Source organism: Tursiops truncatus, chromosome 1 (assembly GCF_011762595.2).
Source record: "Tursiops truncatus isolate mTurTru1 chromosome 1, mTurTru1.mat.Y, whole genome shotgun sequence".
NCBI lineage: Eukaryota > Metazoa > Chordata > Mammalia > Artiodactyla > Delphinidae > Tursiops > Tursiops truncatus.
Genome location: NC_047034.1, coordinates 119721536 through 119747961, shown reverse-complemented (window position 1 = coordinate 119747961; position 26426 = coordinate 119721536). Strand labels below are relative to the sequence as shown.

At 36.1% G+C, this 26426-nt stretch overlaps 1 protein-coding gene across 1 annotated transcript in view; it reads right to left on the bottom strand.

The window, feature by feature from the left end:
* The window catches only part of LRRIQ3 (leucine rich repeats and IQ motif containing 3), a 233104-nt gene that overhangs the window by 184793 nt on the left and 21885 nt on the right, over positions 1–26426 (bottom strand). The window contains exon 4 of the mRNA XM_073788350.1: positions 22668–22991. Within this exon, the coding sequence (XP_073644451.1) occupies positions 22668–22991 (324 nt within the window). The remainder of the gene's footprint in view (positions 1–22667; positions 22992–26426) is intronic.

The following is a 26426-nucleotide window of genomic DNA, read 5'->3' as shown; positions in this document are numbered from 1 at the left end:
CTTATTAATAGAATATTGATGGTCCTGGGACAAGATGGTGGAGTAAAAGGACACTGAGCTCACCTCCACTCATAAGCACACCAAAATTACAACTAACTGCTGGACAACTATCAATAAAAAAGTCTGGAACCTACCAAAAAAAGATATTCTACATCCAATGATATAAAGGAGAAACCAAAAAGAGATGGTAGGAGGGGTGCACTTGTGATATAATCACATCTCATACCACCTGGGTGGCACCTACAAACTGGAGAATAATTATATTGCAGAAGTTCTCCCACATGTCAGGCTCCCCAGACTACAGGCCTGGCATCAGGAGGAGGAGCCCCAAGAGAATTTGCCTTTGAAGGCCAGCAGGGCTTGACTGCAGGGGCTCCACAGGACTAGGGGAAACGGAGACTCTACCCTTGGAGGGGGCACACAAGATCTTATGTGCACCAGCACCTAGGGCAAAAGCCATGACTCCATAGGAGCCTGGGACAGACCTACCTGCTTGTCTTGGAGGGTCTCATGGGATGATGGGGGGCAGCTGTGGCTCTCTCTGGGGTCATAAAAGCTGGGGTGGACATATTGAGAAGTGTGCATCTGCATGAACTCTTGCTGGAGACAGATATTTTGCTTGAATCATTCACACAAACAGCCAGCCTCACCAAACAGCCTATAGGCTCCCGTGTGGAGACGCTTCAGGCCAAACAACCAATGGGGTGGGAACACAGCCCCACCCATCAATAGACAGGCTACCTAAAGACTTCCTGAGCCCACAGCCACCTCTAGACATGCTCCTTTACATGGTGCTGCCCACCAGAGGGCCAAGACCCAGACTCATACACCAGTCAGCAGGCATGGGCCCCTCCTGCTAGGAAGCCTGCACATGGCTCTAGACCATACTCATCCAGGAGAGGGCAGACACCAGAAGGAAGAAAACTACAATCCCACAGCCTGTGGAACTGAGTCCGCAAACAGATCAGAATCTACCACAGGACCAACTGGTCCCTGGCCCTTGGGTGACAAGAAGGGAGTGTACTGCTAGGACATCCCCTCCAGAGGGACACTTCTCCAAGGTTGAGAAACATAAATAACCTACTACATAAATAAAAATACAATTAGAAATTTAAACAAAATGAGGTAGCAAAGGAATATGGTCCAGACTAAGCAAGAAAAAACAGCAAAAATACAGCTAAGTGAAGTGGAGACAGGCAATATACCTGAGAAAGATTTCAGAGTAATGATCATAAAGATGATCCAAGAACTATGGAAAAGAATGGAGGCACAAACTGAGAATATATGAGAAATGTTTAACAAAGAGCTAGAATACATAAAAAACAAACAAACAAAGGTGAACAAATGAATAACTGAAATGAAAAGTACACAGAAGGAATCAATAAATGAGGCAGAGGAACAGATAAGTGAGCTGGAAGACAGAACGGTGGAAATCACTGCCATGGCACAGAAAAAAGAAAAAAAAAGTGATAACATTAAACACACCATCATTCACATTATAGAAGACCTAGAAGGAGAAGAGAAAGGGCTTGAGAAAATATTTGAAGACATAATAGCTAAAAACTTCCCTACCATGGGAAAGGAAACAGTCACCTAAATCCAGGAAGTACATAGAGCCCCATACAGGATTAAACCAAGTAGGAAGACACCAAGACCCACAGTAATTAAACTGACAAAAAATTAAAGGCAAAGAGAAAATCTTAAAAGCAACAAGGCAAAAGCAACAAATAACATACAAGGGACGCTCCATAAGACTATCAGCTGATTTTTCAGTAGAAACACTGCAGGCCAGAAGCAAGTGGCATGATACATTTAAAGTGATGAAAGGGAAAAACCTACAACCAAGAATAGTCTACCCAGCAAGGCTTTCATTCAGATTTGACAGATAAATCAAAAGCTTTACAGAGAAGCAAAAGCTAAAAGAATTCAGCACCACCAAACCAGCTTTACAACAAATGCTAAAGAAACTTCTCTAAGTGGAAAATAAAAGGGCACAACTAGAAAGAAGAAAATTACGACATGGGAAATCTCATGGTAAAGGCAAACATACACTAAAGGCAGGAAATCATCCACACATATATATGATATCAAAACCAGTAGGCATGGGAGGAGGAGAGTACAAATGCAGGATATTTAAAATACATTTGCAATTAAAAGATCAGCAACTTAAAACAATATATAGACTGCTATACCAAAACTTCATGGTAACTGCAAACCAAAAATCTATAATAGATATACACACAAAAAAGAAAAAGGAATCCAAACAAAACACTAAAGGTAGTCATCAAATCACAAGAAGAGAACAAAAGAGTAAGGAAAGGGAAAAAGAAGGCCTACAAAAGCAAATCCAAAACAATTAACAAAATGGAAATAAGAACATACATATCAATAATTACCTTAAATGTAAATGGTTTAAATGCTCCAACCAAAAGACAAAGACTGGCTGAATGGATACAAAACAAGATCCACATATATGCTGTCCACAAGAAACCCACTTTAGATCTAGAGACACATACAGACTGAAAGTGCCAGGATGGAAAAAGGTATTCCACACAAATGGAAATAAAAAGAAAGCTGGTGTAGCAATATTCATATCAGACAAAATAGACTTTAAAATAAGGACTGTTACAACACAAAAAAAAAGGACACTACATAATGATCAAGGGATCAATCCAAGAAGAAGATATAACAATTGTAAATATATATGCATCCAACATAGGAGCACATCAATATATAAGGCAAATATTAACAAAACATAAAAGGAGAAAGCAGCAGAATACACATCCTTCTCAAGTGTACATGGAACAATGGAACATTCTCCAAGATAGATCACATGCTGAGCCACAAAGCAAGCCTCAGTAAATTTAAGAAAAGTGAAATTAGAAATCAACTATGAGAAAAAAAACTGAAAAAAAAATCCATACAAAAGTGAAGGCTAAACAATATGCTACTAAACAAACAACGAATCACTGAAGAAATCCAACAGGAAATCAAAAAATACCCATAGACAAATGAAAATGAAAACATGACAATTCAAAATCTGTGGAAGGAAAGAAGTTTATAGCAATACAATTGCATATCAGGTAATAAGAAAAATCTCAAATAAACAACCTAATGTTACACCTAAAGCAAGTAGAGAAAGAAGAACCAACAAAACCCAAAATAAGTAGAAGGAAAGAAAGCATAAAAATCAGATCAGAAATAAATGAAAAAGAAATGAAGAAAACAACAGCAAAGATAAATAAAACTAAAAGCTGGTTCTTTGAGAAGGTAAACAAAATAGATAAACCATTAGCCAAACTCATCAAGAAAAAAAGAGAGAAGACTCAAATAAATAGAATTAGAAATGAAAAAGAAGAAGTAACAACGGACACTGCAGAAATAAAAAATATCATGAGAGATTACTACAAGCAACTCTATGCCAATAAAATGGACAATCTGGAAGAAATGGACAAATTCTTAGAAATGCACAAACTGCCAAGACTGAATCAGGAAGAAATAGAAAATATGAACAGACCAATCACAAGCAATGAAATTGAAACTGTGATTGAAAATCTTCCAACAAACAAAAGCCCAGGACCACATGGCTTCACAGGCGAATTCTAACAAACATTTAGAGAAGAGCTAACACTTATCCTTCTCAAACTCTTCCAAAATATAGCAGAGGGAGGAACACTCACCAACTCATTCTACGAGGCCACCATCACCATGATACCAAAACCAGACAAGGATGTCACGAACATAGATGCAAAAATCCTCAACAAAATAGTAGCAGACAGAATCCAACAGCACATTAAATGGATCATACACCATGATCAAGTGGGGTTTATTCCAGGAATGCAAGGATACTTCAATATACACAAATCAATCAACGTGATACACCATATTAACAAACTGAAGGAGAAAACCATATGATCATCTCAATAGATGCAGAGAAAGCTTTTGACAAAATTCAACACCCATTTATGATAAAAACCCTGCAGGAAGTAGGCATAGAGGGAACTTTCCTCAACATAATAAAGGCCATATATGACAAACCCACAGCCAACATCGTCCTCAACGGTGAAAAACTGAAAGCATTTCCACTAAGATCAGGAAAAAGACAAGGCTGCCCACTCTCACCACTCTTATTCAACATAGTTTTGGAAGTTTTAGCCACAGCAATCAGAGAAGAAAAGGAAATAAAAGGAATCCAAATCAGAAAAGAAGAAGTAAAGCTGTCACTATTTGCAGATGACATGATACTATACATAGAGAATCCTAAAGATGCTACCAGAAAACTACTAGAGCTAATCAATGAATTTGGTAAAGTAGCAGGATACAAAACTAATGCACAGAAATCTCTGGCATTCCTATAAACTAAGGATGAAAAATCTGAAAGTGAAATCAAGAAAACACTCCCATTTACCACTGCAACAAAAAAGAATAAAATATCTAGGAATAAACCTACCTAAGGAGACAAAAGACCTGTATGCAGAAAATTATAAGACACTGATGAAAGAAATTAAAGATGATACAAATAGATGGAGAGGTATACCATGTTCTTGGATTGGAAGAATCAACATTGTGAAAATGACTCTACTACCCAAAGCAATCTACAGATTCAATGCAATACCTATCAAACTACCACTGGCATTTTTCACAGAACCAGAACAAAAAATTTCACAATTTGTATGGAAACACAAAAGACCCCGAATAGCAAAAGCAATATTGAGAATGAAAAACGGAGCTGGAGGAATCAGGCTTCCTGACTTCAGACTATACTACAAAGCTACAGTAATCAGGACAGTATGGTACTGTCACAAAAACAGAAATATAGATCAATGGAACAGGGTTGAAAGCCCAGAGATAAACCCATGCACATATGCTCACCTTATCTTTGATAAAGGAGGCAGGAATGTACAGTGGAGAAAGGACAGCCTCTTCAATAAGTGGTGCTGGGAAAACTGGACAGCTACATGTAAAAGTATGAGATTAGATCACTCCCTAACACCATACACAAAAATAAGCTCAAAATGGATTAAAGACCTAAATGTAAGGCCAGACACTATAAAACTCTTAGAGGAAAACATAGTAAGAACACTCTATGACATAAATCACAGCAAGATCCTTTTTGACCCACCTCCTAGAGAAATGGAAATAAAAACAAAAATAAACAAATGGGACCTAATGAAACTTCAAAGCTTTTGCACAGCAAAGGAAACCATAAACAAGACCAAAAGACAACCCTCAGAATGGGAGAAAATATTTGCAAATGAAGCAACTGACAAAGGATTAATCTCCAAAATTTAAGCAGCTCATGCAGCTTAATAACAAAAAAACAAAAAACCCAATCCAAAAATGCACAGAAGACCTAAATAGACATTTATCCAAAGAAGATATACAGATTGCCAACAAACACATGAAAGAATGCTCAACATCACTAATCATTAGAGAAATGCAAATCAAAACTACAATGAGATATCATCTCACACCAGTCAAAATGGCCATCATCAAAAAATCTAGACACAATAAATGCTTCAGAGGGTGTGGAGAAAAGGGAACCCTCTTACACTGTTGGTGGGAATGTAAATTGATACAGCCACTGTGGAGAACAGTATGGAGGTTCCTTAAAAGACTACAAATAGAACTACCATATGACCCAGCAATCCCACTACTGGGCATATACCCTGAGAAAACCATAATTCAAAAAGAATCATGTACCAAAATGTTCATTGCAGCTCTATTTACAATAGCCCGGAGATAGAAACAACCTAAGTGTCCATCATCGGATGAATGGATTAAGAAGATGTGGCACATATATACAATGGTATATTACTCAGCCATAAAAAGAAATGAAATTGAGCTATTTGTAATGAGGTGGATAGACCTAGAGTCTGTCATACAGAGTGAAGTAAGTCAGAAAGAGAGAGACAAATACCTTATGCTAACACATATATATGGAATTTAAGAAAAAAATATGTCATGAAGAACCTAGGGGTAAAACAGGAATAAAGACACAGACTTACTGGAGAATGGACTTGAGGATATGGGGAGGGGGAAGGGAAAACTGTGACAAAGCGAGAGAGAGGCATGGACTTGTATACACTACCAAACGTAAAGCGATAGCTAGTGGGAAGCAGCCGCATAGCACAGGGAGATCAGCTCGGTGCTTTGTGACCGCCTGGAGGGGTGGGATAGGGAGGGTGGGAGGTAGGGAGACGCAAGCGGGAAGAGATATGGGAACATATGTATATATATAACTGGTTCATTTTGTTGTGAAGCTGAAACTAACATACCATTGTAAAGCAATTATACTCCAATAAAGATGTTAAAAAAAAATAGAAAAGATCAAAAAAACTAAAAGCTAGTTCGTTCAAAAGATAAAAAAGAATTGATAAACCTTTCACCAGACTCACCAAGAAAAAAGGCGACAGAGCCCAAATCAATAAAATCAGAAATGCAAAAGGAAAAGTTAAAACCAACACCACAGAAATGCAAAGGATCATAAGAGACTACTACAAGCAATTATATGCCAATAAAATGGATAATTAGAAGAAATGGACAAATTCTTAGAAAGGCACAATCTCCCAAGACTGAACCAGGAAGAAATAAAATATATGAACAGACCAATTAGAAGTACTAAAACTGAATCTGTGATTGGAAAACTCCCAACAAACCAAAGTCCAGGACCAGATGACTTCACAGATGAATTCCAGCAAACATTTAGAGAAGAGTTAATATCTATTCTTCCCAAACTATTGCAAAATATTGCAGAGAAAGGAACACTTCCAAACTCATTCTAAGAGGCCACCATCACCCTGATACCCAAAACAGACAAAGATATCACAAAAAAAGAAAATTACAGGACAATTATCACTGATGAAAATAGAAGCAAAAATCCTCAACAAAATACTAGCAAACAGAAGCCAACAATATATTAAAAGAATCTTACACCATGATCAAGTGGGATTTATCCCAGGGATGCAAGGATTTTTCAATATCCACAAATCAATAAGTGTGATACACCACATTAACAAATTGAAGAATAAAAACCATATGATAATCTCAATAAAAAAAACTTCTGACAAAATTCAACATCCATTTATTATAAAAACTCTCCAGAATGTGAAAAAGAGAACATGCCTGAACATAATAAATGCCATATATGACAAAGCCACAGCTAATATCATATTCAACAGGGAAAAGCTGACAGCATTTCCTTTAATATCAGGAACAAGACAAGGATGCTCATTCTTCCTAACTTTATTCAACATAGCTTTGGAAGTCCTAGCCAAGGCAATCACAGAAGAAAAAGATATAAAAGGAAACCAAACTGGAAAAGAAGAAGTAAAACTGTCACTCTTTAAAGATGAAATGACACTATACATAGAAAATCCTAAAGATGCTATCAGAAAACTACTAGAGCTCATCAATGAATCTGACAAAGTTGCAGGCAGGATACAAAATTAATACACAGAAATCTGTTGCATTTCTTTACACTAACAATGAAAGATCAGAAAGAGAAATCAAGGAAAGAATCCCATTCACCACTGCATCAAAAAGAATAAAATACCTAGGAATAAACCTACCTAAAGAAGCAAAAGACATGTTCTCCCAAAACTATACTACGCTGATGAAAGAAAATGAAAACAGCACAGACAGATGGAAACATATACCATGTCCTAGGATTGGAAGAATCAATACTGCTGAAATAACTATACTACCCAAGGCAATCTACAGATTCTATGTAATCCCTATTAAATTACCAAAGGTATTTTTCATAGAATTTTAACAAAAATTTTAAAAATTTGTATGGAAACACAAAAGACCCTGAATAGCCAAAACAATCTTGAGAAAGAAGAGCAGAGCTGGAGGAATCAGGCTCCGTGGCCTCAAACTCTACTACAAAGTTACAGTAATCAAAACAGTATGGTACAGGCACAAAAATAGACATATAGATCAATGGAACAAGATAGAAAGCCCAAAAGTAAACCCAAGCACCTATGGTCAATTAATCTACAACAAAGAAGGCAAGAATATACAATGGAAAAAAGATAGTCTCTTCTATAAGTGATGCTGGGAAAACTGGACAGCTACATGTAAAAGAATGAAATTAGAATATTCTCTAACACCATATACAAAAATCAACTCAGAATGGATCAAAAAGGTATGTGTAAAACCAAAGAACTCCTAGAAGAAAACACAGGCAGAATATTCTTTGACATAAATCGCAGCAATATCTTTTTAGATACATCTCCTAGAGTAATGGAGATAAAAACAAAAATAAACAAAAGGGACCTAATTAAACTTAAGAACTTGTGCACAGCATAGGAAACCATAAACAAAATGAAAAGACAACCTACAGAATGGGAGAAAATATTTGAAAATGATGTGACCGACAAGGGATTAATCTCCAAAATATACAAACAGCTCATATACCTTAATATCAAAAAAAAAACCCAAACAACCCAATCAAAAAATGTGCAGAAGACCTAAATAGACATTCTCCCAAGAAGACATACAGATGGCCAACAGGCACATGAAAAAATGCCCAACATCACTAATTATTAAAGAAATGCAGATCAAAACTACAATGAGGTATCATCTCACTGTGGTCAGAAGGGCCATCATCAAAGTGTCTACAAATAGTAAATGCTGGAGTTGGTGTGGAGGAAAAGGAACCCTCCTACACTGTTGATGGAAATATAAATTGATACAGCCACTATGGAGAACAATATAGAGGTTCCTTAAACCACTAAAAATAGAGCTACCAGATGCTCCTGCAATCCCACTCCTGGATATATATCTGGAGAAAACCATAATTTGAAAAGGTACATGCACCCCAATGTTCACTGTAGGATTATTTTCAACAGCCAAGACATGGAAGCAACCTAAATTTCCATTGACAGATGAGTGAATAAGATATGGTGTGTGTATGTATGTGTGTGTGTATATATGTATATATATATATATATATGCATGCATACAATAGAATATTACTCAGCCATAAAAAAAGAATGAAATCATGCCATTTGTAGCAACATGAATGGACCTACAAGTTATCATACTAAGTAAAGTAAGTAAAGTAAGCCAGAGTAAGACACAGAAACACAAATACACTGCTTATGTGTGCAATCTTAAAAAATAAAAAAAATGAACTTATTTACAAAACAAATACAAAAAGAAAACAAAGAAAATGAAACACAGATAAAGAAAACAAACTTATGGTTACCAGTGAGGAAAGAGGGAGGATCGGAGGTTGGGATTAACATATACTCACTTCTATGTATAGAAAAGATAACCAACAATGACCTACTGTATAGCACAGAGAACTATAATCAACATTTTGAAATAAGGGAAAAGAATCTGAAAAAGAATATACATTTATACATATATATAAATACATACTGTATACAGTATCTATAACTGTATCGCTGTACTGTATACCTGAAACTGACATGACATTGGAAATCAGCTACACTTCAATAAAATTTAAAAAATAAAACAAAACAACAAAAATAGAACATTGGTTTTGTTTAAGAATTAAATATGCCCAAGTAAAAATACTCATCATAGAAGATTCTCTTCTCTCATGCTAGCCATGTGATCTAGTTCTGGTGGTAGAAGTCTTTCAGGTGGAATACCTAGAGGAGCTACTCTTTTCCTAATACAAAAAGGTAGACTTAGCTAACATGTGCTTTGTGTTCCTAACAATCCCCTTCCGCCTGATGTAAGCACATGCCTGGACATGAAAAAGCTCACTTCCTATGAGGGAAAATGTTCATTTGTTAAAGATACATAGCAGGAAGCTAGAATAAAGCTTGGTCCTTCACAACTTCCTTGAGAAGCTACACAGAAGAATTGCCTACCTCTAAATTCTTTGTTTCACAACAAAAATAAAATCCATTTAGCTTGCTTTCTATTACATGCAATCAAAAAACAATGCCAATTGATAGCACTGATTCCTTGCCCAGATCACTCCTATCTTAAAATTATAACTATATATCCCCTACTATATGTTTTTAGATTTTTAGATTAAAAAGCACTTCAAATTTCTAGCTACTTTGGTTTCATATAGTGAAGAAGTACTTGTGTTTTCCCATTTCTTCAAGATATAAGTAATTTCCAACTAGACACCAAAAAACCAAAGTCTATAAATTATATGTCACAGTTAAGAATAAACAGGTTCCTTCTAGACAGCTTCATTGTGTTATAGGGCACAAGTTTTTTTTTTTGTTTGTTTGTTTTTAACATCTTTATTGGAGTATAACTGCTTTACAATGGTGTGTTAGTTTCTGCTTAACAACAAAGTGAATCAGTTATACATATGCATATATCCCCATGTCTCTTCCCTCTTGCATCTCCATCCCTCCCACCCTCCCTATCCCACCCCTCTAGGTGGTCACAAAGCACTGAGCTGATCTCCACGTGCTATGTGGCTGCTTCGCACTAGCTATCTGTTTTACGTTTGGTAGTGTATATATGTCCATGCCACTCTCTCACTTTCTCCCAGCTTACCCTTTCCCCTCCCTGTATCCTGCAGTTCATTTTCGAGTAGGTCTGCGTCTTTATTCCCGTCTTGCCCCAAGGTTCCTCATGAGCATTTTTTTTTTTTTTTAGATTCCATATGTATGTGTTAGCATAGGGTATTTGTTTTTCTCTTTCTCACTTACTTCACTCTGTATGACAGTCTCTAGGTCCATCCACCTCACAACAAATAACTCAGTTTCATTCCTTTTTACGGCTCAGTAATATTCCATTGTATATATGTATCACATCTTAATTATTCTTTCATCGGTTGATGGGCATTTAGGTTGTTTCCATGTTCTAGCTATTGTAAATAGAGCTGCAATGAACATTTTGGTACATGACTCTTTTTAATTTATGGTTTTCTCAGGGTATATGCCCAGTAGTGGGATTGCTGGGTTGTGTGGTAGTTCTATTTGTAGTTTTTTAAGGAACACCCATACTGTTCTCCATAGTGGCTGTATCAATTTACATTCCAACCAACAGTGCAAGAGGGTTCCCTTTTCTCCACACCCTCTCCAGCATTTATTGTTTGTAGATTTTTTGATGATGACCATTCTGACTGCTGTGAGAAGTTATCTCATTGTAGTTTTGAGTTGCATTTCTCTAACAATTAATGATGTTGAGCATTCTTTCATGTGTCTGTTGGCAATCTGTATATCTTCTTTGGAAAATGTCTATTTAGGTCTTCTGTGCATTTTTGGATTGGGTTGTTTGTTTTTTTGATATTGAGCTGCATGAGCTGTTTGTAAATTTTGGAGATTCATCCTTTATCAGCTGCTTCATTTGCAAATATTTTCTCCCATTCTCAGAGTTGTCTTCTCATCTTGTTTATGGGTTACCTTGCTGTGCAAAAGCTTTGACGTTTCATTAGGTCCCATTTATTTATTTTTGTTTTTATTTCCATTTCCCTAGGGGGTGGGTCAAAGAGAATCTTGCTGTGATTTATCTCATAGAGTGCTCTGCCTATGTTTCCCTCTAAGCGTTTGATGGTGTCTGGCCTTACATTTAGGTCTTTACTCCATTTTGAGCTTATTTTTGTGTATGGTGTTAGGGAGTGTTCTAATTTCATTCTTTTACATGTAGCTGTCCAGTTTTCCCAGCACCACTTATTGAAGAGGCTGTCCTTTCTCCACTGTATAGTCTTGCCTCCTTTATCAAAGATAAGGTGACCATATGTGTGTGGGTTTATCTCTGGGGTTTCTACCCTGTTCCATTGACCTATATTTCTGTTCCTGTGCCAGTACCATACTGTCTTGATTACTGTAGCTTTGTAGTATAGTCTAAAGTCAGGGAGCCTGATTCTTCCAGCTCCGTTTTTCTTTCTCGAGATTGCGTTGGCTATTTGGGGTCTTTTGTGTTTCCATACAAATTGTAAAATTTTTTGCTCTAGTTCTGTGAAAAATGCCAGTGGTAGTTTGATAGGTATTGCATTGAATCTGTAGATTGCTTTGGGTAGTAGAGTCATTCTCAAAACGTTGATTCTTCCAATCCAAGAACATGGTATATCTCTCCATCTGTTTGTAACATCTTTAATTTCTTTCATCAGTGTCTTATAATTTTCTACATACAGGTCTTTTGTCTCCTTAGGTAGATTTATTCCCAGGTATTTTATTCTTTTTGTTGCAGTGGTAAATGGGAGTGTTTCCTTAATTTCTCTTTCAGATATTTCATCATTAGTGTATAGGAATGCAAAAGATTTCTGTGCATTAATTTTGTATCCTGCTACTTTACCAAATTCATTGATTAGCTCTAGTAATTTTCTGGTAGCATCTTTAGGATTCTCTATTTATAGTATAATCTCACCTGCAAACAGTGACAGCTTTACTTATTCTTTTCCGATTTGGAATCCTTCTATTTCTTTTTCTTCTCTGATTGCTGTGGCTAAAACTTTCAAAACTATGTTGAATAATAGTGGTGAGAGTGGGCAACCTTGTCTTGTTCCAGATCTTAGAGGAAATGGTTTCAGTTTTTCACCATTAAGAACAATGTTAGCTGTGGGTTTCTCATATATGGCCTTTATTATGTTGAGGTAAATTCCTTCTACACCTATTTTTCTGGAGTGTTTTTATCATAAGTGGGTGTTGAATTTTGTCAAAAGTTTTTTTTTTTCTGCATCTATTGAGATGATCATATGGTTTTTCTCCTGCAATTGGTTAATATGCTTTATCACACTGATTGATTTGCGTATATTGAAGAATCCTTGCATTCCTGGGATAAACCCCATTGATTATAGTGTATGATCCTTTGAATGTGGTGTTGGATTCTGTTTCCTAGTATTTTGTTGAGGATTTATGCATCTATGTTCATCAATGATATTGGCCTGTAGTTTTCTTTCTTTGTGATATCTTTGGTTTTGGTATCAGATTGATGGTGGCCTCGTAGAATGAGTTTGGGAGTGTTCCTCCCTCTGCTATATTTTGGAAGAGTTCGAGAAGGATAGGTGTTAGCTCTCCTCTAAATGTTTGATAGAATTCGCCTGTGCAGCCATCTGGTCCTGGGCTTTTGTTTGTTGGAAGATTTTTAATCACAGTTTCAATTTCAGTGCTTCTGATTCGTCTGTTCATATTTTCTACTTCTTCCTGGTTCAGTCTCAGAAGGTTGTGCATTTCTAAGAATTTGTCCATTTCTTCCAGGTTGTCCACTTTATTGGCATACAATTGCTTGTCGTAATCTCTCATGATCCTTTGTATTTCTGCAGTGTCAGTTGTTACTTCTCCTTTTTCATTTCTAATTTTATTGATTTGAGTCTTCTCCCTTTTTTTCTTGTTGAGTCTGGCTAATGGTTTATCCATTTTTTTATCTTCTCAAAGAACCAGCTTTTAGTTTTATTGATCTTTGCTGTTATTTCCTTCATTTCTTTTTCATTTATTTCTGATCTGATCTTTATGATTTCTTTCCTTCTGCTACCTTTGGGGTTGTTTTGTTCTTCTTCTCTAATTGCTTTAGGTGTAAGGTTAGGTAGTTTATTTGAGAGGTTTCTTGTTTCTTAAGCTGGGATTTATTGCTATAAACTTCCCTCTTAGAACTGCTTTTGCTGCATCCCATAGGTTTTGGGTTGTCGTGTTTTCATTGTCATTTGTTTCTATGTATTTTTAGATTTGCTCTTTGATTTCTTCAGTGATTTCTTGGTTATTAAGTAGTGTGTTGTTTAGTCTCCATGTGCTTGTATTTCTTACAGATTTTTTTTTTCCTGAAACTGATATCTAGTCTCATAGCATTGTGGTAAGAAAAGATACAGGATATGATTTCAATTTGCTTAAATTTACCATGGCTTGATTTGTGACCCAAGATATGATCTATCCTGGAGAATGTTCCATGAGCGCTTGAGAAGAATGTGTATTCTGTTGTTTTTGGATGCAATGTCCTATAAATATCAATGAAGTCCATCTTGTTTAATGTATCATTTAAAGCTTGTGTTTCCTTATTTATTTTCATTTTGGATGACCTGTCCATTGGTGAAAGTAGGGTGTTAAAGTCCCCTACTATGAATGTGTTACTGTCGATTTCCCCTTTTATCGCTGTTAGTATTTGCCTTATGTATTGAGGTGCTCCTATTCTGGGTACATAAATATTTCCAATTGTTATATCTTCTTCTTGAATTGACCCCTTGATCATTATGTAGTGTCTTTCTTTGTCTCTTATAATAGTCTTTGTTTTAAAGTCTATTTTGTCTGATATGAGAGTTGATACTCCAGCTTTCTTTTGATTTCCATTTGCATGGAATATCTTTTTCCATCCCCTCACTTTCTGTCTGTATGTGTCCCTAGGGCTGAAGTGGATCTCTTGTAGACAGCATATATATGGGTCTTGTGTTTGTATTGTTTCAGCCAATCTGTGTCTTTTGGTGGGAGCATTTAATCCATTTACATTTAAGGTAATTATCGATATGTATGTTCCAATTACCATTTTCTTAAATTGTATTTGGTTTATTATTGTAGGTCTTTTCCTTCTTTTGTGTTTCCTGCCTGGAGAAGTTCCTTTAGCATTTGTTGTAAAGCTGGTTTGGTGGTGCTGAATTCTCTTAGCTTTTGCTTGTCTGTAAAGGTTTTAATTTCTCCATCGAGTCTGAATGAGATCCTTGCTGGGTAGAGTAATCTTGGTTGAAGGTTTTTCTCCTTCTTCACTTTTAATATGCCCTGCCACTCCCTTCTAGCTTGCCGAGTTTCTGCTGAAAGATCAGCTGTTAACCTTACGGGGATTCCCTTATGTTTTATTTGTTGTTTTTTCCTTGCTGCTTTTAATATTTTTTCTTTGATTTTAATTTTTGACAGTTTGATTAATATGTGTCTTGGTATGTTTCTCCTTGGATTTATCCTGTATGGGACTCTCTGCACTTCCTGGACTTCATTAACTATTTTCTTTCCCATATTAGGGAAGTTTTCAATTATCATCTGTTCAAATATTTTCTCAGTTCCTTTATTTTTCTCTTCTTCTTCTGAGACCCCTATAATTCGAATGTTGGTGTGTTTAATGTTGTCCCAGAGGTCTCTGAGACTGTCCTCAATTCTTTTCATTCTTTTTTCTTTATTCTGCTCTGCAGTAGTTATTTCCACTATTTTATCTTCCAGATCACTTATCCGTTTTTCTGCCTCAGTTATTCTACTACTGATCCCTTCTAGAGAATTTTTAATTTCATTTATTGTTTTGTTCATCAGTGTTTGTTTGCTCTTTTGTTTTTCTAGGTACTTGTTAAACGTTTCTTTTATTTTCTCCATTCTATTTCCAAGATTTTGGATCATCTTTACTATCATTATTCTGAATTCTTTTTCAGATAGACTACCTATTTCCTCTTCATTTGTTAGGTCTGGTGGGTTTTTGCCTTGCTCCTTCATCTGCTGTGTGTTTCTCTGTCTTCTCATTTTGCTTAACTTACTGTGTTTGGCGTCTTTTTTTCGCAGACTGCAGGTTCGCAGTTTGTGTTGTTTTTGGTGTCTGTCCCCAGTGGCTAAGTTTGGTTCAGTGTGTTGTGTAGGCTTCCTGGTGGAGGGGATTAGTGCCTGTGTTCTGGTGGATGAGGCTGGATCTTGTCTTTCTGGTGGTTATGTCCAAGCCTGGTGGTGTGTTTTGGGGTGTCAGTTGCCTTATCATGATTTTAGGCAGCCTCTGTGCTGTGGATGGGGTTGTGTTCCTAGGTGTTTGGCATAGTGTGTCCAGCACTGTAACTTGTTCGTCGTTGAGTGGAGCTGGGTCTTGGCATTGAGACGGAGATCTCTGGGAGATTTTCACCATTTGATATTACGTGGAGCTGGAAGGTCTCTTGTGGATCAGTGTCCTGAACTTGGATCTCCCACCTCAGTGGCACAGCCCTGATGCCTGGCTGGAGCACCAACAGCCTCTCCTCCACACGGCTCAGAATAAAAGGGAGAAAAGAAGAAGGAAAGAAAGAAAGAAAAAGAAAGAAAGAAAGAAAGATTAAAAAAATAAAATAAAGTAAAATAACGTTATTAAAATAAAAAAATAAGGAATAATTATTAAAACTTTTTAAATAAATAAATAAAAAATAAACTGGACAGACAGAACCTGAGCACAAATGGTAAAAGCAAAGCTATACAGACAAAATCACACACAGAAGCATACACATACACACTCACAAAAGGAGAAAAAGTGAAAAATATATATATATTGTTGCTCCCAAAGTCCAGCTCCTCAATTTGGGATGATTCGTTGTCTACTCAGGTATTCCACAGATTCAGGGTACATCAAGTTGATTGTGTAGATTTAATCCACTGCTCCTGAGGCTGCTGAGAGAAATTTCCCTTTCTCTTCTTTCTTCGCACAGCTCCTGGGGTTCAGCTTTGGATTTGGATCTGCCTCTGTGTGTAGGTCGCCTGAGGGCATCTATTCTTCGCTCAGACAGGATGGTGTTAAAGAAGCAGCAGCTTCGGGGGCTCTGGCTCCCTCAGGCTGGGTAGAGGGTGGGTTATGGAGTGCGGGGCGAGCTTCTGGTGGCAGAGGCCGGCGTGACGTTGCACCAGCCTGAGGCACGCCATGCGTTCTCCAGGGGAAGCTGCCCCTGGAGCACGGGACCCTGGCAGTGGCAGGCTGCACAGGCTCCTGGGAGGGATGGTGTGGATAGTGACCTGTACTTGCAAACAGGCTTCTTATTTGCTGCAGCAGCAGCCTTAGCATCTCATGCCCATCTCTGGGGTCCACGCTGATATCCGCAGCTCACGCCCATCTCTGGAGCTCCTTTAAGCGGTGCTCTTAATCCCCTCTCCTCCCATACCAGGAAACAAAGAGGCAAGAAAATGTCTCTTGTCTTTCCGGCAGCTCCAGACTTTTTCCTGGACTCCCTCCCGGCTAGCTGTGGTGCACTAGCCCCCTTCAGACTGTGTTCATGCAGCCAACCCCAGTCCTCTCCCTGGGATCCGACCGAAGCCTGAGTGTCAGCTCCCAGCCCCCACCCATCCCGGCGGGTGAGCAGACAAGCCTCTTGGGCTGGTGAATTCTGGTCGGCACCAATCCTCTGTGCAGGAATCTCTCCGCTTTGCCCTCCGCACCCCTGTTGCTGCGCTCTCCTCCGCGGCTGTGAAGCCACCCGCAGTCTCTGCCCGCAAAGGGGCTTCCTAGTGTGTGGAAACCTTTCCTCCTTCACAGCTTCCTCCCACTGGTGCAGGCCCTGTCCCTATTTTGTCTCTGTTTTTTCTTTTTTCTTTTGCCCTACCCAGGTACATGGGGAGTTTCTTGCCTTTTCGGAGGTCTGAGGTCTTCTGCCAGCGTTCAGCAGGTGTTCTGTAGGAGTTGTTCCACGTGTAGATGTATTTCTAATGTATTTGTGGGTAGGAAGGTGATCTCCACGTCCTACTCTTCCGCCATCTTGAAGCTCCTCTTCTGGACACAAGTTTTTTGTTTTTGTTTTTTTTTCGGTATGCGGGCTTCTCACTGTTGCGGCCTCTCCCGTTGCGGAGCACAGGCTCCAGACACGCAGGCTCAGCGGCCATGGTTCATGGGCCCAGCCGTTCCATGACATATGGGATCTTCCCGGACCGGGGCACAAACCCGTGTCCCCTGCATCGGCAGGTGGACTCTCAACCACTGCGCCACCAGGGAACAGGCACAAGTTTTAATCACATTAATTTGTTCTTTTAGAATGAACATAGACTTCTTAAATTTCTACGTCCATGCCCTTCTGATAAAAGAATAATACTTACTGAAAAAATTGTGTGAACTATTATGAGGTTCATTATAATTTTTCAGTTTTCATAATGTTCTTATACTCAATAAGTGGAACTAAATGTTTTGAAAATGTATTTCAAACACTACTAAATAAATATCCCCATAGGTTGTCATTTATTACTTTCTCAAGTGTTTGTTTATACTGCTATAAATTAAGTAAAATCTTTCAATAATCAACGAATAACCAAAAGAACATTGCTTCTATCAAAAATAATGAATAAAAATTTATAGGTAAACTGAAAAACTTTTATTCAAATAGATTTCTTTAAATCTCTACAACTCATAAAAATTTTGCTGGAATTTGGTGTACCTATATCTTTTTCAGGCTTACTCCAGTTGTGATGCATTATATTAATGCTTTCTCCACCACATTTTTCTTCAATTATTCCCTTTTTAACCTCTTTTTAAAAAATTAAAACTAATTTCCCTCAGCTTAAAAATACATTATAGTATCATGTCACTTTTTTTAAGGCTTTCCATTAATCTTATTGTCTACAGTTAAGACATTATGTTTCCTTTGTCCAAAATTTTCTCAGAAAAGTTTCTATACTTGGCAATCACGTATTAACCATTACAATTTCATATATACCCCTACAAGTTAGTGAAATTCCAAAGATGTAATAACCTCTTCACTATCAAAAAGACTTTCAAAATAGTTTTGCATCAGTGCTACCTTTTATTGGTTCTTTAAAAACATTATTCTATTTTAAATCACTCTTTTCTCTTAAGTGGTAATAAACCATGCCTCTGTTTTTCCCCCTATGTCATTGGATCAATCTCTGTTTTCCTCACTATTTCCACTGCTTTCTATGCACAAAATGAGACTGCACTCTAAGGCTCTGTCCTTAGCTCTTAGACTTTATTGATCCCTACATTTTTGTGTGACAGCTTGGCTTCAACTATGAGCTCGAGCAAATGACTATTGGATTTACATCTTAGACCTAGAACACTATTTCTGAATTTTAGTTCTTCATTTCCAATGACTGGCTGATATCTCAATATCAATATCCTGCCTCAAATAAACATGACCAAACTTAACTTTCTACCAAAACTCTTCAAATGCCACCATTTCTGTTAACTAGGTTATTTATTTCCCTGATTACTGATTCCCAAAGTTCAAAATGCCAGAGGAGTCTTTCTTCACTTATTCTTCTCCTATTGCATTCAATCAATTTTTTTAAAAAATCTTGCCAAATCTTTGTACTGGTCCTTTGTAATGTAATGTTGATTGTAGGACTAAGACCAAGACAGACCTGAAATCTCACCTTCATGACTGTCTAGATGTCTTAGATAAGTTCCTAAACCCCACTATATTTAATTTTCTTCCATAAAATAAGAGTAATACCTTTCCAAATCAAAGGATATGATGAATAGATAAAACACTTTTCAGAAAGTCCTTCCCCATCCACCCTAGCTGAAGTATTAGCCTAAATCTCTACCCGTTTCATCCTATGTTACCATTTTATTTTATTTAGAAATTAACACTATCTGACATTCTATGGTTGACTGATTGACTGTTTTTTGCTTACAAGTTTATTCCCTATGTCTTTCCACTGGAGTTCATGAGAGCAGGACCTTTGTCAGTATTATTTACCACAGAATCCAAAATAATCCCTCTCACATATTAGGTGCTCAATACATATTTGGTAAAGGAATGAAGGAATAAAATACATGAAGTGCCTGACACAATGGCTTCCAGAGTGTCTGTTCTCTACTTTATGCTGTCTTCTTTATTCTTTGCCACTGCTATCTTCCTGTATCAACCCTAATCACATCATTTCTGGCCTACAATAATTGGTCTCTCTGCCCTCATCTGTCTCTTAATCCCCATTAATCTGCTAGTAAAATCTGGATTAATCTCTTTTAAAAAAACTTTTTATTTATAAAAACAAGTTATTCATAGACACCAACTATGACAGAATGTCTTTTAATTTCCTACTCAAACTACTTCAACAGCTCTTCATAACATTTATTAAGAAGTCTAAACTCCTTAGTATATCATCCAAGATTCTTTTCAGTACTCCCCCCCCCCCCGTCTCTAATTTCCAACTAATTCCTTATACAAAACTCAGTCATTTTGATTGTCCTTAAAAGGGTCATGTCTGTTCCTACCTTTGATTACACCATAAAACACAACTAGAATACCTAAATGAAATTCTTCCTTTAGAGCCCTGGTTAAGATACCATACTTAAATACTGCCTTGTTTTATATTTCCCTACGTTTTTTAAACTATTATTATAGAATCATTAATATACTCATAATTTTTAAAGAATCATATGCAGCTATAAAAAGTCTTTCAACTTTCTAATCTCCAGCCTTCCCATGTATAATCACTGTTTATTGTTTATATATCCTTTCAGATGTGATTAATATTCAAATGCTTTTAGATTTTTCATCAATATTCAATGTTTATATATGTAGAATTATATATACTTACAACATATTATAAGCACTGTTCTGAAACATACATCTTTATTTTCTATATCATGTACCTGACTTGTCTAACACCTGCAGAATTAACCACTGATTTTGAATACTTACATGACTTATTTGCTCTAATATTCATATGACATGAAGCATGTTTTCTTCTATTTTTGTCTATCCATTTAAGTATTTTGTAACCTCCAACTAGATATCAAATTTCCCAAATACTTCTTTCAACATTTTAAAAGTCAACATACAATGGTGATTTGAACATGTAATGTCACCATATTAACTATTTAGAAATTGAATATTTTATCCTCTTCCATTAAAAATCCAAATACTAATCAAATGCCTGGAATTAAACATTGAAAAAAAATAAACTATTTCCTAATGGAATCATTCAAATATGGAAAAAAAAAAACAGATCCACTTTCAATTAAAAAACAAATATTCTGAGTCAACCAAAAACTTCTAAAACTAAGAAATGAGAATAGCAAAGTGGCAGAATATCAGATTAAATAAAATTTTAATTGTATTTCTATATGCTAATAAAAAACAATCCAAAATGAAATTAATAAATGATTCCATTCATCATATCACAAAAATAAATAAAATGCATAGAAATAAATTTTAAAAAATTAAGTGAAAGACTTGTACACTGAAAACAACAAAACTGAGAGAATTAAAGAGTACTTAAATAAAATGACAGTTCATGTTCAAGGACAAGAATACTATTATAATGATGGTAATTCTCCACAAATTGATCTGTAAATTCAATGGAATACTTATCACTATCCCAGCAGGAATCATTGTAGAAACTGACAAGCTGATCCTAAAATTCATTTGTAAATGCAAGGAACCCTGAATAGCCAAAGCAATATTGAAAAAGAAGAGCAAAGTTGGAGAACTCACACTTTCCTATTTTGAAACTTAACTACAAAGCTACAGTAATCAAGACTGTGTAGTACTGCCATAAGGACAGCTATATAGACCACTGGAATATAACTGAGAGTCTAGAAATAAATGCTTACATTTATGGCCAACTGATCTTTAACAAAAAATATCAAGGCAATTCACTGGGGGAATGGGGCTGGTATAATTGAATATCCACATGCAAAAAATGAACTTAGACTCTTACTTCACACCATGTAAAAAAATTCATTCAAGATCAAAAATAGATATAAATTTCAGAGATATAATTATTAAAATTTTAGAACATAAAAGAAAAATTTTTTAGCCCTGAATTAGGCAGAGTTCTTAGATATATAACACCAAAAGCATGATCCATAAAACAAAAAATTCTAAATTGGACTTCATAAAACTCAAAACTTTTTGCTTCAAAAAAGACCATTAAGAAAATGAAAAGACAAGCTATAGGCTAGGAGAAAATATTTGCAATTCTTCTATCTGATAGAGGACTTATACCCAGATATCTGCTGTTACAAATCAATAATGAGACAAACACCCACTTTAAAAATGGGCAAAAAATTTGTATAGACATTGGACCAAAGAAGATATATGCATAGTTAATAAGGAGATGAAAAGATGCTTATCATCATCATCACTTTTTAGAGATATACAAATTAAAACCATTGTGAAATACCCTTTACACCTACTAGAATGTCTATAGTGCAAAAGATAGAAAATACTGTTTGCAAGGACAAACAGAAAATGGAAACTTCATGCATCAGTGGTTTACACTTTTTAGAAAACAATTCAGTTTCTTAAAAAGTTAAACATAAACTTACCATACATCCCAGCAACTGCACTCCTAAGTATCCACCCAAAGAAAATGAAAATATATGTCTACACAAAGACATGTAAGTAGGTGTTTACAGCAGCATTTTCATAATAACAAAAACTAGAAATAATCCAAATGTCCATTGGTGAATGAACAAAGAAAATGTAATATATTCACATAATGGAATAATACTCAGCAATCAAAAGGAACAAACTACTGATACATGCTACAACATGAATAAGGCTCAAACACACCACCCTAGGTGAAAGAAGGCAGGTGATAAAGACTACATATTCTATGATTCCATTTTTATAAAATGTTTAGAAAAACAAATTAATACAGACAGAAAAGAGATCAATGGTTACCTAGAACCAAGTTGGGAGTGGGGATTAACTGCAGATGGGAAGGAAGGAAACTGGTGGAGTGGTGGGAATTTCTAACACTGAATTGTGAAGATAGTTATACAGCACTGTTAATTTACCAAGATTATGGAATCATACATGTAAGATGGGTGAAATATACAGTATGTAAGCTATACCTCCTTAAAGCTATTGAAACATAATGGAGACCCAAAAAAGTCAAATATTTGTTTCTCTACAATTTGATAATCCTAAACTCAATAATTTTTAGCAGTAGGCATATAGGCTTTTATAATTTTTTAGTTATAAGACATTCCTAATATATTCACTAGTTTACTATATTTTATGTAAATGATAACAAATACTGGTTTATATAATTTAGGTAAAGAATTTAGAAGCTAAAATTTTACTTCTATACATTTATTTAAAATGAAACCGTAATGAAGCCAATTACCTTTTTCAAAGCAGGGCAGAAATTAAAGAAAAGTCGGTGGTTATATGTTTTGAATCTTTCAGGAAGATGCCAGCTCTGAATTATTTCTTCATCAGAAATCACATGATGATCCAGTGCTTTGAGAGACCATATACTGTTGACAAGAACATGTCTATATCCTTTTTTAAGGCTTACTGGACAATCAAACATAGTGAGGGCAATGAGGCTTGGACAAGCAGATAACATACATACATTCTTTAACTTTGCAAGCCCATTGTCATGTAGATAGAGAAGTTTTAGGTTCTTCAATCCACTCCAAAATCTGGTATCTGGTAGACTCTTGATCTGAAATATCATTAATAATAATATGTTAAATACAAATATAAATTTTCCATGAATTACACTGAAAAAGGAAAAATATTAAACATCTTCTATAGGTCAATATTTTCCCAAATGGCAAATTTCTCATTAGTAAGCAAAAACAGAATTTCTAATTACCCAAATGATGACTGGGGTAAAGCAAAATACACTAGGTGTCTGTAATTATTAGTGTAATTAAATAAACATATATACTCCATTCAATAAAAGTCCCTTTGTAATAAGCAAACTCTTTAAACTTTTATAAAATATTTTCCTTACATGAAAAACTTAAGGGGTCAAATCAATCAATGTTATAGTGATACTCCACATTAACAAAATGAAGGATAAATATCATACGATCATCACAATAGATATAGAAAAAGTATTTGACAAAATTCAACATCCACAAAAGACAACCCTCAGAATGGGAGAAAATATTTGCAAATGAAGCAACTGACAAAGGATTAATTTCCAAAATTTACAAACAGCTCATGCAGCTCAATAACAAAAAAAAAAAACAACCCAATCCAAAAATGGACAGAAGACCTAAATAGACATTTCTCCAAAGAAGATATACAGACTGCCAACAAACACATGAAAGAATGTTCAACATCATTAATCATTAGAGAAATGCAAATCAAAACTACAATGAGATATCATCTCACACCAGTCAGAATGGCCATCATCAAAAAATCTAGACACAATAAATGCTGGAGAGGGTGTGGAGAAAAGGAACACTCTTGCACTGCTGGTGGGAATGTGAATTGGTTCAGCCACTGTGGAGCACAGTATGGAGGTTCCTTAAAAAGCTACAAATAGAACTACCATATGACCCAGCAATCCCACTACTGGGCATATACCCTGAGAAAACCAAAATTCAAAAAGAGTCATGTACCACAATGTTCATTGCAGCTCTATTTACAATAGCCCGGAGATGGAAACAACCTAAGTGCCCATCATCGGATGAATGGATTAAGAAGATGTGGCACATATATACAATGGAATATTACTCAGCCATAAAAAGAAATGAAATTGAGCTATTTGTAATGAGGTGGATAGACCTAGAGTCTGTCATACAGAGTGAAGTAGGTCAGAAAGAGAAAAACAAATACCCGATGCTAACACATATATATGGAATTTAAGAAAAAAAAATGTCATGAAGAACCTAGGGGTAAGACAGGAATAAAGACACAGACCTACTGGAGAACGGACTTGAGGATATGGGGAGGGGGAAGGGTGAGCTGTGACAGGGCGAGAGAGAGGCATGGACATATATACACTAACAAACGTAAGGTAGATAGCTAGTGGGAAGCAGCCGCATGGCACAGGGATATCAGCTCGGTGTTTTGTGACCGCCTGGAGGGGTGGGAGGGAGGGAGACGCAAGAGGGAAGAGATGGGAACATATGTATATGTATAACTGATTCACTTTGTTATAAAGCAGAAACTAAAACACCATTGTAAAGCAATTATACCCCAATAAAGATGTTAAAAAAAAATTCAACATCCATTTATGATTAAAACTTTCAACAAGCTGGGTATAGAGGGACTGTACCTCAACATAATAAAGGCTATATCTGACAAGCTCACAGCTGACATCAATCTCAGTGGTGAAAAGATAAAATATTTTCCTCTAAGAGCAAGAGTAAGACAAGGACGCCTGCTCTCACCACTTTTATTCAGCATAGCACTGGAAGCTAGAAGTCCTAGACAGAGCAATTAGGCAAGAAGAAGGAACAAAAGCCAACCAAATTGGAAATGAAAAAGTAAAACTGCCACTTTTTGCAGATTACATGATATACAGGCATACCTCAGAGATTTTGTGTGTTGAGTTCCAGGCCACTGCAATAAAGCAAATATTGCAATAAAGCAAGTCACAAAAATTTTTTGGTTTCCCACTGCATATTAAAGTTGTTTACACTGTACGGTAATCTATTAAGTGTGCAATAGCATTATGTCTAAAAATACCAATGTACATATCTTAAGTAAAAAATACTTTATTGCTAAAAAATGCTAACCATCATCTGATAATGTGAGATTGCCACAGACCTTCAATTTATAAAAAATGCAGTATCTGTGAAGTGCAATAAAATGATGCCCAATAAAATGCAGTATGCCTGTATATGGAAAACCCTAAATACTGCACAAAAATATTTATTAAAACTAATAAATAAAATCAGTAACATTTCAGAATACAAAATCAATACACAAAATTATGTTGACTTTCTACACATTAAGTATTAACTATCAGAAAGAGAAATTAATAAAACAATCCCACTCACAACTGCATCAAAAAGAATAAAATGCCTAGGAATATATTTAACCAAGGATGTGAAAGATATGTACACTGAAAACTATAAGACATATTGAAAAGAAATTGAAGAAGACATAAATAAATTGAAAGATACTCTGTGCTTGTGAATTGCAAGAACTAATATTGTTAAAACGTTGATACTACCCAAAGCAATCTACAGATTCAACACAAGCCATACCAAAATTTCAGTGGCATTTTTCACATAAATAGAACAAATAATCCTAACATTTGTATGAAATTACAGAAAACCTCAAATAGGCAAAATGATCTTGAGAAAGAACAAAGCTGGAGCCCTCACACTTCCTGAATCCAAGGATATTACAAAGCTATAGTAAAAAAAAAAAAAAAAAAACAGTATGGTACTGGTATTTAAAAACAAACAAACAAACACATAGGTCAATAGAACAGAAAGATAGCCCAGAAATAAACCAACACATATATGTTCAATTGATTTACAAAAAAGGAACCAAGAGTATACAAGGGAAAAGAAGAGTCTTGTCAATAAATTGTGTTGGGAAAACTGGACAGACACTTGTGAAAGAATGAAACTTGACCACTATCTTATGCTACACACAAAAATTAACTCGAAATGGATTAAAGACTTGAACACAAAATCTGAAACCATAAAACACCTAGAAGAAAACATTGGTGGTAAGCTCCTTGACATGGGTCTTGGCAATATTTTTTTTTGATTTGACACCAAAAGCAAAGGCTAAAAAAACCAAAGCTGAGCAAGTGAGATGATGTCAAACTAAAAAGCTTCTGCACAGTAAAGGAAACCATCAATGAAATGAAAAGGCAACCGGGACTTCCTTGGTGGTCCAGTGCTAAAGAATCCACCTTACAATGCAGGGCACGTGGGTTCGATCCCTGGCCAGGGAACTAAGATCCCACATGCCGCGGGGCAACTAAACCTGCATGCCACAAATACTGAGCTCGCGCACCTCAACTAGAGAGCTTATGTGCCACAAACTACAGGCCCATGTGCTCTGGAGCCCACGTACCACAATGAAAGATCCCACATGCTCAACAAAGATCTCGTGTGCCGCAACCAAAGACCCAACGCAGCCAAAAATAAATAAATCTTACCAAAAAAAAGGCAACCTA